Genomic DNA, 13,934 nt, shown 5'->3' on the forward strand with positions numbered 1-13,934 from the left:
ATATGTCTCTCGTAGAAAAAGACAAGTATCCACTAGATCTATTATAAATCCGTCTGAATGGTGGTGACCTGCCAAGTGTGGGTCTAGGTCTTCTTGGGGTCTTTATAGACAACATAGTGATAGTTAACTCACTAGCTATTTACAGTGCAGAGAGCTAGTGCTAGTGCAGTGTTCAGTGGAACAAAACAACTCCTGAGCTGAGGTAACATGCAATTCTGCGCAGCATAATCATCATTATTCATTATGCCTCGGTGCGCATGCGCAAGCGAGGTATACGGTAGTGTGTTTGTGTGTCTGTGTGTGTAGACTGCTACAGCTGCACAAGGATCAATGAAGTGCAAGTAAGAGTTTCTATAGGCTTCTAGTCATGTTTTCTTGGATTTTAATTCGTGGATTTGCAAAATAAAGCTTCGTTCTCGAGTTATGCCTAGTTTTGCTTACTTGGAATGCCATTGCAGCCTTTTCAGAAGAGTCCGTAGCAAAACTTGTTCACCGAATGTTGCTACTGTACTTAGTAGTTAGCTCTGCACTAGAACGCTAGCTATTGGTAGCTTCAAGAGTGAGAAGAGAGCTGCAAGGCTCTGCTGACTTGCAGCCATTAGTTTTAGACTTGAACTTTTGGCATCGATCGTTTTTAATAACAATCACGGTCGATTATTACCCACTATTTGAGTTTCCTGCGATTACATGTACAATGCAGCAAAATTAGATCATCATGATAATTATAATCAATGTGTGTATAAAAGCTAGCTAGTAGTTTTATGTTATGTACGTAGCTTTGGCACCTCCACCGAGGCATCAGCACCCGCGGTGCTTTCATTATTCACAGTTTACACACTTTCACAGTTTATACAACAGCATGTAGTTGTGACGTAGGACTGAAGAAACGCCTACTATATGGTTTTAAGTGGAGTTTGCGTACTCTTCCTAATGAAATCTTGATTATAGGAAGGCCTGAACCACCTCAGCAAGTCGCCATGTATATGTTACCATAGCTTTCAAGTTTCAGAAGTAGACCAAAGTGAGAACTGTGTCAATTTAGCAAAAAGATAGCATGAGTGGAGGTGCATGGTGTCATTGATACTCTTTGATAAGTCATCAATGGTTTGTAGAGCAGTTGTGGCGAAGTCTGAAAACCATGTTGCAGTATAGATAGTTGTATAATAATAGCCTTGCATGTGCATGTGAATAATTATTTCTGGTGTTTTGACAGCAATTGATGTTAAACTGATTGGTCTGTAGTTGAATATAGGTGTATGGAACCATAGATTGAAGAGAGAGGGATAGGAAACGGAGTGGTGCACGTGATGATTTTACATTGAATCTGCAGTGGAGCCTCGAAAATTATCCGCGCTACGCCCTATGAACGAGGCTATTAAGCACACTTTTGCCGGGTAACTCCCAAAGCTGTGTTTCCTCGAGACATAATCTCTTTCAGCAACTTAAAACACGCCTAGTCCATGAGCCACGTGTAGTACTTGCTAATGACTGACCACACCCAGTAAAAAGAGACTTTCCAATAAAGTTATATGTTCCCAAGGCTGTTTTAGAGCTATTGGAACATGTAACGTGTAAGCGTGCTGGTTATGACTACTACAATAGGTATAGACCTTGAAATATAAGTGAGTTGCACGGACTAAGCACAGTTACTTGTAGTTTATTATGCACTGAGTGTAGAAATAGATATTGTTGTGATGGCCTCGATTAAACCGCAGCGTAGCGCGGATGTTACTCGAGATACAAACCGTTTCCTATCCCTCTAACTCTTCAATCTATGATGGAACGCCGTTTGCGACAAAATTCAGGCAGAATGTGATAGGCGTGTGCATCCAATATAAAATCGATTTTTGAAGATCGATTTTTAATAATCGATTTTTTACAGTTGATTTTCGATTTACACGTGAACGATCTTTGACAATCGATCTGATAATCGATTTTTGAAATTCGATTTTTGATAATCGATTTTTGATAATCTATTTTTGATAATCGATTTTTGATAATCGATTTTAGAACTGCTCTGAAGGTGGGCTGGGGGGGCCCCTGTCTAAAGCTGTATCACGTGATACTATCCATTGAAGAAGCCACTATTCATGACTTCTATTCTATCTGGAATCACCAAACTCTTTCTCAGCTCTTTCTCTAAGCACACACAAGATGGCCAAATAAAACAGTGCTGGCGAGAAAGCATACAAAAATGGGTGCATGAAGAAACTTAAATAAGATAGCACCAACTGAGCAGTTCTAAAATTAATGATTTTTACTGTGACTTATGGCCCTCCTTTTTAATGGTTCCAAAAAACAATAATGTTTCGCTTTTGCGTTATAGTCTATCATGTGAGATAGCTAACCAAGCCAAGCTTTGATTCCAGGCCGCGGAGAAGGAGTTTGTGCATGTTCTGAGTTTCAAGGGCGGCCTAACTGTAGCCTTGAATCCATTTTAATCGGCCTGGATTCGAGGCTAGTATATCAATCAATTGCAATCGAGTTTTAAAAATCGATTATCAAAAATCGAATTTCAAAAATCGATTATTAAAAATCGATTATCAAAAATCGAATTTCAAAAATCGATTATCAGATCGATTGTCAAAGATCGTTCACGTGTAAATCGAAAATCAACTGTAAAAAATCGATTATTAAAAATCGATCTTCAAAAATCGATTTTATATTGGATGCACACGCCTATCAGATTCTGCCTGAATTTTGTCGCAAACGGCGTTCCATATAGGTGTAAATCCATGGGGATTTCCAACTGCATGGCCGGTGTCATAAAATTTTAGGCCCCCCATGAGATTGGGCCCCCTCGGGCCTAGAATTTTAACATTTTAGGCCCCCCATTAACAGCGCAACAGCGGTAACATTATGTGACAGTCACAGTGCATTCTCAAAATACACCAATACAGTCTTCTATGGTCTTCACAGTCTATGCAGTGCCAGTTACTGAATGCAGCTCTCCTCACACACACACATTTCATGCATGTACAGTAGTATACCACAGGGCACTGGTCTCACAGCCATCACACTGGACCATGTCATTCTATGAATCAGGCCTCATGCAGCACAAAGCACATATAGGTGCCAACTGTCCCGAATTGGTCAGGAGTCTAGACTGTCCAAGATTACCCTTGCCTTGAAAGGAAACTGCTTGTGATTCCACCATAGATACAACAGTTTCTCTCTTGACTTCTATCTATGATTCCACATTACTTGAGATCTGAGCCAGTGATGCTATTGGAGCATCGGATCCCCACAACAATTTACATCTTCTATGTAGGCAAACATGGAGGAAGATATGAATTGTTGTCTTTGCACTGAAAATTGTGTGCTTTATACTTTATAATAATTATGAATTCACAAAATTTTGCCTCCTCTGGCGGCCAGCCGCTTGGGGATAATGCCGCCATGTTTTGTCCTGAAATTTGGCAGAGAAAGTAAGCACGAAGTTGCCAATATGGCGATAGCTATGCACAACATTGATTATCTTACAGGCAGATCCAAAATTGCAGAGCTGCATCAAAGCTTATAGCTATAAGCATGAGTAACTCGAGGCTAGAGTATAACTTGAAAGGTAAATTTTCCTTCACTTTGAATTCCATGATAGAATAATAATGCAAACATTTTTGCTACTTTGATACAGAGTCTTTGCATGCATGCAGTCTCTTTGATGCTTTGTCAACTAATAGAGCTAACCTTACCATATTATTATATCTCTTTGACTTCTTTCATTGTGCAGAAAAAAGGATAGCAGAAGAGGGGGGCCTAGAATTTTAACAGATTGGACCCCCTGGGGGGCCTAAACTGTTAACATTCTAGGCCCGGGGGGCCCAAAATTTTAAAATTCTAGGCCCTGGGGGGGCCCAGAATTTTATGACACCGGGCCTGGATTATCCATGCATGCTAGCACTATAATTTATAGGCGGAGGACTGAGAGGACGACAACATCACGTGCATGGACAATGGAATGTCAATTAACATGCAGAAAGATGCTGATGATGGGAGGGGTATAGGCATGCACTACACTTCGGGATTTCTTCAGTTTCGTATTTTCAAAGGGAATGTTAATTGGATTGGCCATGCATGAGCTAGTGAACTCATAGCCTCGTTCCCAGGCCGATCCGTCTCCAATTGAACGCTGAGTCGACCTAGCGTTCAATTGGAGACGGATTGGCCTGGGAATGAGGCTTATGAACTCATTGCATGTAAAAGTTCTGGAGGTTGCCACCACCGTAAATTGAGACTCTGTTGTATAACAGCAAAACAATGTGCAGCATCAATCACAATCACACAATCACTGTACCTGAACACAAATTTGAGTATACATTCCACACACACATACAAATATAAACACACTGGTTACAATTCAAACAGTTGACTCTCTACTTTCTCTCTAGTTTCAGTGTCCTTCTCCGTTGACTGTTTAACCCTTTGGCCTTTGCTGTACTGAGAGCTGTGTGTGTATGGAGGGGGAGGGAAATTAATCGTGGCCATCATAATTACATTATACTTGATCAGAGCCCGCTCTTGTATAAAGGCCGCACTGAAATAGTAGCCTCCCTATATACAGCCCACCTTCAGTGCAATAGAAGCCGCTCTCAAACAGTATAGCCTCAGTGAAATTTGAGGCTATGTCTCTACACGTGGCAGCCATATAATTATTGATACTGATATCCTGACTGGTACATGGTATCTACGGTAGCAGCTTGTTAGTGCTTTTGAAAGACTTCCTCATGGCAGAGCTCAAGTTTGTGCAGGTGAAAAAGAAGTAAGTCTTTTGATGACAAACTAAAGGTTGATGAATTAGCTGGGGCAAAATGATACGGTATACGAGATGAGTTAATCGCATCTACGAGAATGACAAAGTGCTTATTATTACAAATGAACAGCCTAAAAAGGTCTCTGAATACAGTATAAATTATTTCGTGGGCAAGCTGACTCGATGAAAATTTACCCACGAAAACATAGGTGTAGTTTACCAGAACGCATGCAATGCAGTACACGTAACGAACTTTTTACTGACAAAATCTTATGCTACCAACGCAAGTTGAGCTAGTGAGTCACCTACGCTCAGTAACGACAGCAGTTCACTGCTGTACGAATTGTTTATCACACGAAAATTACCTGCATACAGTGTGGTCACATTTAGTTGCCCACAATCTAAAGGAGGTCCAATGTACTGATTACTTTAATGAATGTCACCTGTTAACGAATGAGTTGAAAGGAGATGGAGAACGTGAGCGTCTCTCAGCAGACGATGAGAGTTGGTTCTTCATGTCCGCCGTCCTGTTATATGCACCCTCAGGAGGAGCACGTTCGGCACTGTGTGTGTGAGTGTGGGTGGTTAATAACTGCATGATATTCAGCATTATAATACCGCGTTTAGAATGTGAGGTTCTTTCAATCGCATAGATTGCAAACAAAAGACATGCAAAGAGTGAGAATGCGCATGCAATTCGCAACGCAATAGGGCTTGAACAGCATCATTCGCAAATGAGTTAACAATTGATGTGCATTAAAAGCCAAGCCAGATATGCGATAGTAAAGTGTATGGCAGGCATTATGTGCTACGTACATGTACGTACTGCCCATGCAGTCTATGTATAAATTTGGACTTTGAACTAAACACTACATTATACATACTACATGTAACTATTACATGTTATTACAAAAGGAAACTCAACGAAGGCTGCCATCATTCAAAAAGGTAAAGGTAAAAATAAGGGGTTGTGTGTAGCGATGCCATGTTAGTCCTGGGCATTGTATAAGAAAACTAATTGATTATTCGGTGACCTAACAAATTCTAAAAAGGTGTATGGCCATACTGCTGGGATGAAGAAAGCTCACACACAAGATTCACATTGTTCTACAACTGCATGTATGGCATCTGAATAAACTGTACTATGTACACACCGAGACAATTATTTAATAATGCACAGAGAATACAATGGCCACCAGATAACGTACATATTAAGCTGGTCTCCCCTATGTATAGCCAGTCATGCAAGTTTTAGACAAAGAGTTTAATACTTACCCTTCAGTACTAAATCATTACTGCTGTTGTAATTTGTACATCGGTGATCATCACTAACGCAAGAGTACCGTATAGCGGGTAATTTTTTGTGGGGTACAAAATTTCGTGTTTTTCGAGGAAATTAAAACTGGGATAAACTTCCACGCACTGGTATTTCACATGCATTTTTGGTAGGTGTGGTTTCCTGGCATTGAAACGCGAAAATCATAACCCACGAAAATGTATGCCGAGGGCTCTGAAACCAAGTAGCAAAAATTTTGCACCCGCGAAAATTTCCCGCTATACAGTATTATGATAATTATACTGACCAATCCAAGTGCGCTTTTAAATTGGTGCTGTGGTTAAACTTCGAGGCGATTCTTGATAGATTGTGTCACACGCACTTGGATTGGTCGGTATGCAAATTCCAAGCCCATGAAAGATAGGATCAAGGAAATTACGTTGCTACATCTGATCCACAGCATGCCTACGTTCGATACTCTCTATTTGCTAATGTTACCCATTACCTTTCCCATCTGGTTAAAAACAATAGTAAGTATTTTTGACGTAGATCTGACAGAATGTCTCCTGTGTACAGTCTATTGGAGTGGGTACTCTTCCTAATGAACTCTTGATTACGAGGAAAATCACTAGGCTATAATTAAACCACATCGGTATACGTATGTACTGTAGTGACGCCATGTTAGTGCTGGGCTCTGTATAAGTGATTATTTGGCATTCTAAAAGGTGCATGGGCACAATAATTATATTCATACTCCTGGGATGAAATTGGAAAGAAAAGCCCACACACCAAATTCACATTGTTCTACAACTGTATATATAGATATAGTATGTGACCGAGTGTTTTATGAAGGCACAAGTACAAGGACGAAGCCCCAAGGGTGAGTTGCCTGTAAATAAAACCCGAGGATTCTTATATCACGACGAATCCTACCAAATCATGCGAACGAGGCTACGCAATCGTGTAAAACTAATATAACACGGAATGGACTGTATTATACCCTTGTTACCTTGACAACGTGATATAAGGCATCTGAATAAACTGTATTATGTATGCACAGAGACATTTAATGCACAGAGAATACAATGGCTACTAGACAACGTATGTATTAAGCAGGCTTGCCCATTTTATATAGCAGCCAATATTGTCATAGAAGTTCTTAATTGCACTAGACAACTTTACAAGGGAGCATCTTATACTTAGTATATATACTTACCCTTCATACATAGTCAGTAATGAAGGGTAAATTATATAATAGCACATAAAGAGGCTAGTAGAAAAAGCCATTTGACAACTTTAACGTGAAAGAATAATTAGGACACTCAATCTAGTTCCAACTCAAAAGAAGTACATACACTATGCACAACTGAACATCTTGCTATTCTCGGTAGAGCCTGTCCACGTGGCCCGAGGCGCATGGGCGGCCGTAGAGATCTAGATTAATTACCGTACTGATTCGATTTAAGGTGACACTATTTAATTTTATGCAATGGGGCTGTACAATGGATAAAGCTGTGGGTAGTCAGGAACAACTATCTGTCGATTATAAGTACATGTAATCAACCACTGACATCTACATGTACTCTCCATAGGCACCAAAATAAATCACTCTGAAGTTCTGCTGTATACAAGTACGTGTTGTATAATTATACAAGGCTAAAGTTTAGCATACAATGGGTAATTGTTTATACAGACCACCTACTTACGATCTCTGAGCCAGCTTTTCTGCAAACTGACGTGACAGTATCAACTGCTCGTCTGCTGAGTTTAGTATACCAGCAATACTCTTAACCCCTTCACCACCAGCGCCACTATCGGACTCGTATCTTCTCCGAGATGAATTCTTTGATCTAACCTCCTCATCTTCCTCAAGTGAGCGACCATTCAAGCTCGAGCTAGTCTCATTTTGTTGCCGTCCATTTTCAGACGGTAATTGTTCACTAGAAGCTCTTCTTTGGCCTGACATTATCGACTGGTTAATAGGGGATCCACTGCTGCACAATTCGTTGCTATTGGTAATGGGTATTTTGAGGATAGGACGAATGTGGAGAGAGTCAGTGTTCCAAAGATTATTCATACGCTGAATTTGCTGGATCTGTGTATGCGTGTGCGTTTGTGTGAGTCGCCTAACATATTTTTTAGGAAACTCTATTTCGTTCTTACCCTAATAACTACCCTGTTGAGGCTAAAAGCAGCATTAATAAGAGGAGAGCACCCTTGTTACAGTTGCTAATAGCTACTAAGTGGCTTACAGAAAGAGCATGCTGCTACTAGCACTATAGACAATGGAGCACTTACTGTTATATTATACTTAAGTGCCAGCCCCTGCAATGTGTCTCCTTCCTCTACAGTGTGGTGCATACAGTGCCTGGGGGTCCCTGGGGCTTGAAACGATAGATTGGGGGACTGTTTGACTGTACCGTATGATCGGGAACTTCCAACGCTTGTAACTAGGCCAGTCTTTGAGGATGAGCTTTGAGACGTCTCAGAGATTTGTATAGGAGTCGATGAGGCCATAGTCCGAAGCTCAAACGGAATTTAGAGCATATCCATATCCATAAAGCCACCTACACAACATTGTTGCACTGACCACACCTCCCCACGCCCATTAACTATACATTTATACTGCGCATGCGCCTCATTGCGCCAATAACACCAAAGGCGCGCCACAACTGAAGGTTAAAATTATAATCATGCTCTCGATTTTTGTTTTCGTGTCCATGACTGACCGTGACCATTATCTATGCCATGACTATGAGCGACCACTAGCTTGTTGTGCAAAAGTATGTTAAACCATTCCTTCTTCTATCTATGGTTATAATAATAATAATAATAATCGATGCTTTACAGTATGACTTTACATTTACACAAGGTGAATAGATTGCTGTGCGTCAGAAATTAAACATACTGACAGGAAGTTCCTAGAAGGAACACCTGACTAGATCTACATAAAATGTATACATAATTTATACAGAGCAACAGGGACAGACTAGGTGACAAGTGCAAATTATTAATTGGTCAAAGCGTTCTAGAAAACTGTCCCAGAAATGTTTGTAGAGTTGATTCTTGATAGTTGACATCGAGTGAGAGAGATCTATAAAAGGGAGGGCGTTCCAGAGTCTGACCAATCTTTTGAAGTAAAAGTGTCTTGTTGTGTTTGAGCGATGATGACCTTTATGACCTAGCTTGTGATTAGACGATAGTCTTGTGTTGCTGGTAGAGAATGATATGAACTCAGTAATGTCGAAGTTGTCTACTGGTTTTTGGAGACACCTGACGGCGAATATGACATCTTGCAACTCTAGCCAGTTCATTAGTGGCAAAAGGTCCAGTTTAATGAGGCGACTTTTGTAGTCGAGACTATCAGATCTACATGTAAGGTTCAGAATAAACTTTGAAGATCTTCTCTGGATTTGTTCCACTTTTGTGATGGCCTTGTGTGTCTGTGGTCTCCACAGTTGCGAACAAAATGTTAAATTAGATCTAACAAGCGTAGTATAAAGTGTTCTTTTTGTGTGGAGATCATGAGAGCATTGAGTGTTTCTTTTAATAAGGTACAAACAGCTGTAGGCCTTCGAACATAGGTTGTTGATATGTTGGTCCCAGGAGAGACTATTCTGGATGGTCACTCTCAGGTCTTTGTGAGAGTCTCTTGTTAAGATTAGCTTTGAGTCCAAATTGTATAGCGAGTCATGAATGGTTTTACCAAAGTGGAGGTAGACACATTTGTCTAAATTGAGTGATAAGTTCCAGTCCTTGCACCATGTGACAAGATGGTCTAGATCAGATTGCAGGTCAACTTGGTCTTCTGCATTGGCTATTCGCTTCACTAGTTTAGTGTCATCTGCATAGATATATATGGACGAATTAACGATTGGAGTGGTGATATATCATTGACATAATTATACTAAAAACAACAGAGGACCGAGAATGCTGCCTTGAGGTACGCCTAATAGCACTGATAGTGATGAAGAGTTTGTTCCCTCTAAACAGACATAGTGGCAGAGAACAGAGAAGCCAAAGTGTAACCACACAATGACCATGACTTGTAGTACTGAAACCAAAACCACATCACATGACATAGGCTGTGACAGTGCTGCAGACCTGGACTGGTGCTGTCTCAAGATGCTACTGTTACTTGCCTTACAGAGTCTACTGGTGTGCTCACTTCATAGTGGCCAGGCAGTAGCTAACCCTGTGGCTTCTCTTGTGGAGACCACTTGTGCTAACAGTTGTTCCTGTAGTGATATGGAAGATTTTACGCAAAAATCAGCAAGAAAAGTGGAAGCACACTTTGGTATGTATATCACTGCATGTTCGACTGCATGCATGCATGTGATCTTTTCAAATGCATACAGAGGATTCGCTTGATGATCTATTGGAAAGCGTGGAAACTATGGTGTCCTCGCAGATTGATAGCATCTCAACTACTGCAGTAGAAAATATATTACGAAATTTTACAAGTGAGTATTTAGAATTGTCCTTGTTAATTAACTATTTCAATCCTCAATTAATTGTGCATGGTTTAATTTTTGATTTCAGACGAGAACTCACTGGCTCTTACAAGACTGAACAATTCAACTGTGCAGCAAGCAAGCAATTTGCAGGAATTATTGCTCCAGGTTGAAACCATGAGAGAAGAAATATTTCGAAGGCTCGAAGATCTAAAAACTCAGCAAATTTTGCTATTTAATTCAACTTTGATGGAACTCAGGACTCATTTCGAGCAACTGATGACTACATCACAGGCTGGTCGCCCTTCTCCCACGGAAGAACTCAGGCACGAAATTGGCGATATTAAGGATACAGTGAATATGCTATTACAACTGCAACGACAAAATATGGAAAGACCATGTAAGATACATGCATTTATTTATGACTTGTGTTCCATTGACTTGTAATAGTGGAACCTCCGAATAAAGGACTATAAATAGACAACATTTGTTCGGAGGTATATAGAAAAAATGACGAAAGCATTGTCAGTATAGTGTATCAAGAGTACTCTTATCTACTCTTGAGTGTAACATACATAATTATATACATGCTAGTCTTGTCCCTTATTTAGAGCATTCTTTTTTATCTGAGATTCCAAACAGCTGTGCATGAACACACCTGTGGACACCTGGTGCACTTCTAAAATAGCTATCTGTCAATTTGAGGTTTCGTGAAACCTTGAGTGTGTATTACAAGGCAACAAGAAATCATAATGATATTGTCATTTCATTAGTGTCACAGTCACAGCGGCAGTCTCAATCGACAGTGCAAAAAGGTACGCAGGCACATGATCATAATAGCATGAGACCGAGTGTTTTATGAAATAACAGGCACAAGCACGAGGGCGAGTTGCCTAAATAAAAACAAGAGGATTCTCGTGCTTTATTGTGACGACCCCTTACAAATCATGCCTCGAGGTTAAGCGACCGTGTAATAAAAATAATATAACATGGAAGGGACAGTATGACTTTTATTACACCCTTGTAACCTTGACAACATGATATTAATGTACTATAATTTTAGCGACCATTATTAATGTTGAAACTATAGCTATATGCATGTGAATGGTTTTTATTGCAGTTGTCACAGTGAAAAATCTCGATTCTCATAATTTTTTCCCCATTCAGTACCTGCATCTAATGGAACAGGAATTGCAACCAGCTCACCACTTGAACCCACACTTGGAGATATGATGGCGATTTTTTCAGCTGTTTTGTTGGGCTCCTATGAACATCCGGTTAATTCGTGCAAAGATCTTCCTGAAGATTATTCGTCTGGTGATTACTATGTGTTGAACAACTGCAATAAAATTCCTGTGAAGGTATATTGTGATATGTCCAGGACAGCTTGCAATAGTACAGGTGGGTGGAACAGAGTTTCCATGCTTGATATGACCAACTCAAGCCACGAATGCCCAACTGGTTTGAAATCTATTACAAGGGACACGAGTCCCCATCGTCTGTGTGGTAGTGTTCTTGGTAGTGGGGCTTGTAACTCAGTTATATTAAAAACTCATGGAATTTATTACTCAAAGGTTTGCGGGAAAATCAAAGGCTATCAATTCGGTGCTCCATATGCTTTTTACTATGAAGCAAAAGGAATAGAATCCAATTACGTTGAAGGAGTAAGTCTAACTTACGGAAATGCTGGATCTAGAAAACATATTTGGACTTTTGCAGCTGGACCAGATGAAACAAATGCTCTCGATTTTGTTTGCCCTTGTACTCGAACTGATCTTACTTGGGCTGGTAGTATACCAAATTTTATCGGACAAAATTATTTTTGTGATACTGCTAACCATAACTTGCATTACTCAGCTGCTTACGAGAAAGAATTTTACGATGACCCGCTATGGGATGGCAATGGTTGTGTGTCCACTAGTACCTGTTGCTGCTTTAACACTCCTCCATGGTTTTGTACCGAATTACCTGAGTCGACAAATTACGATATTGAGCTACGATTGTGCAATGGTCAAAGTATTAGTACATCTGAAACTCCAATCGAGGTTGTGGAGCTCTATGTCAAGTAAACTACTGATAGCTAGATCATAATTTTAGTCATGGTAGCTAGCAAAATAACACTTGACATTAATTTTGATTAATTATGTGATTGACTTGCACGAACTATTAATTTTGTATTTAATACATGTAAGCAGGCTAGCCAGTGAGACTGACACATATTTGAAACCCCACTCCAAGCACCCTCCCTGTAATGTAGTGGGGTACAACACGTATAAAATTAGCCATTAATTGGAAACGGATCATGTGCTCCCATAAACTGCATAATAATGAAAGCACCGCAGGTGCTGATACCTCGGTGGAGGTGTCAAAGCTACATAACATAAAGCTACTACCGTATAGCACGAATTTTCTAGGGGCTGTGGGTTAGCAATCAGGCCTACACAAAAATTAAGTCCACGAAAATTGTTTGCTATAACGTGAAAGATTAATGGCGTGGCTTCTGGTAAACTTTATTTAAATTAATTTATAGACAGGTTGTCTTTTGTTTGGAGGTATGTTTATGAAAGTAAATTTGGGGACGAAAGCATTTTCAGTACATGTATAGTGTATCACTTATATCTACTCTTGAGTGTAACATACATAATTATACATGCACATGCTAGTAAGTCTTGTCCCTTATAATTTTGAGCATTGTTTTTTGATCTGAGATTCCAACCAGCTGTGCATGTATACACACCTGCGGACACCTGGTGCACTTCTTAAATAGCAATCTATCAATTTGGTACTCCATGGGGTTTTTATTTCCAATCACAAGGCATTCACATCAATGGAATAAGCCTTACTAACGGAAGGGTCGGAGCCAGAAAGCATATTTGGTCATTTGTTACTGGAGCTGATGCTATTGGTGCTAGCAGTGTTACATGTCCTTGCACTCGAACCGATCTGACCTGGGCTGGTACCGTCCCCGATTTTGTTGGTCAAAATTATTTCTGTGATACAGCTAACCATGACTACACAAGTGCTTATGGTGAAGATTTTTTTGACGATCCGTTGTGGGATGGAAATGGTTGTGCAGCGACTAGTAGCTGCTGTTGTTTCAACAGTCCTCCATGGTTTTGCACTGAACTACCCGAGTCGACTACGTACGATATTGAGTTACGGTTGTGTAGTGTACACTACACTCACGATAGCGACTCGCTAATTGAGGTGGTGGAGCTTTATGTTAAATAGTTGCTATGCCGATTAGTATATAAGCTATATACTACTGTAGTATGAAAAATTATACGAATGTCTTGTATGATGTCATTGCTGCTAAAGTATTTACTGCTGGAATTTGAACTGTGTTCTCTATTCTTAATTGTTTGCATGGGTCTCAGAGGAGGATCGTCAGGGTCAAAAGGTCTTAATCATAAAGCTGCTTACGAGGATTTCAATTGAATTCCACTCAGCACTA

General features: G+C 40.1%; 2 protein-coding genes across 4 annotated transcripts; one reads left to right on the forward strand and one right to left on the reverse strand.

Moving 5' to 3' along the window:
- Nucleotides 1-4,222: 4,222 nt before the first annotated feature.
- On the reverse strand, nucleotides 4,223-8,630 carry LOC135335743 (lysM and putative peptidoglycan-binding domain-containing protein 2-like). The gene is made up of 4 exons (XM_064531283.1): nucleotides 8,325-8,630; nucleotides 7,733-8,121; nucleotides 5,194-5,313; nucleotides 4,223-4,444 (listed from the first exon to the last, which is right to left on the reverse strand). The coding sequence occupies exons 1-4, from the start codon at nucleotides 8,541-8,543 to the stop codon at nucleotides 4,351-4,353; spliced, it is 822 nt and encodes a 273-aa protein (XP_064387353.1). The 5' UTR covers nucleotides 8,544-8,630; the 3' UTR covers nucleotides 4,223-4,350.
- Nucleotides 8,631-10,052: 1,422 nt separating this feature from the next.
- On the forward strand, nucleotides 10,053-12,662 carry LOC135335744 (uncharacterized). Of its 3 annotated transcripts, XM_064531284.1 has the most exons (6): nucleotides 10,053-10,323; nucleotides 10,385-10,489; nucleotides 10,569-10,880; nucleotides 11,254-11,295; nucleotides 11,351-11,437; nucleotides 11,648-12,662. In XM_064531284.1, the coding sequence occupies exons 1-6, from the start codon at nucleotides 10,062-10,064 to the stop codon at nucleotides 12,547-12,549; spliced, it is 1,710 nt and encodes a 569-aa protein (XP_064387354.1). In that variant the 5' UTR covers nucleotides 10,053-10,061; the 3' UTR covers nucleotides 12,550-12,662. The 3 variants fall into 3 exon arrangements, with proteins under 3 accessions (XP_064387354.1, XP_064387355.1, XP_064387356.1); XM_064531285.1 differs by lacking the exon at nucleotides 11,351-11,437; XM_064531286.1 differs by lacking the exons at nucleotides 11,254-11,295; nucleotides 11,351-11,437.
- The last annotated feature ends 1,272 nt before the right edge of the window (nucleotides 12,663-13,934 follow it).

The sequence above is a fragment of the Halichondria panicea genome, chromosome 5, assembly GCF_963675165.1.
Source record: "Halichondria panicea chromosome 5, odHalPani1.1, whole genome shotgun sequence".
Taxonomy (NCBI): domain Eukaryota; kingdom Metazoa; phylum Porifera; class Demospongiae; order Suberitida; family Halichondriidae; genus Halichondria; species Halichondria panicea.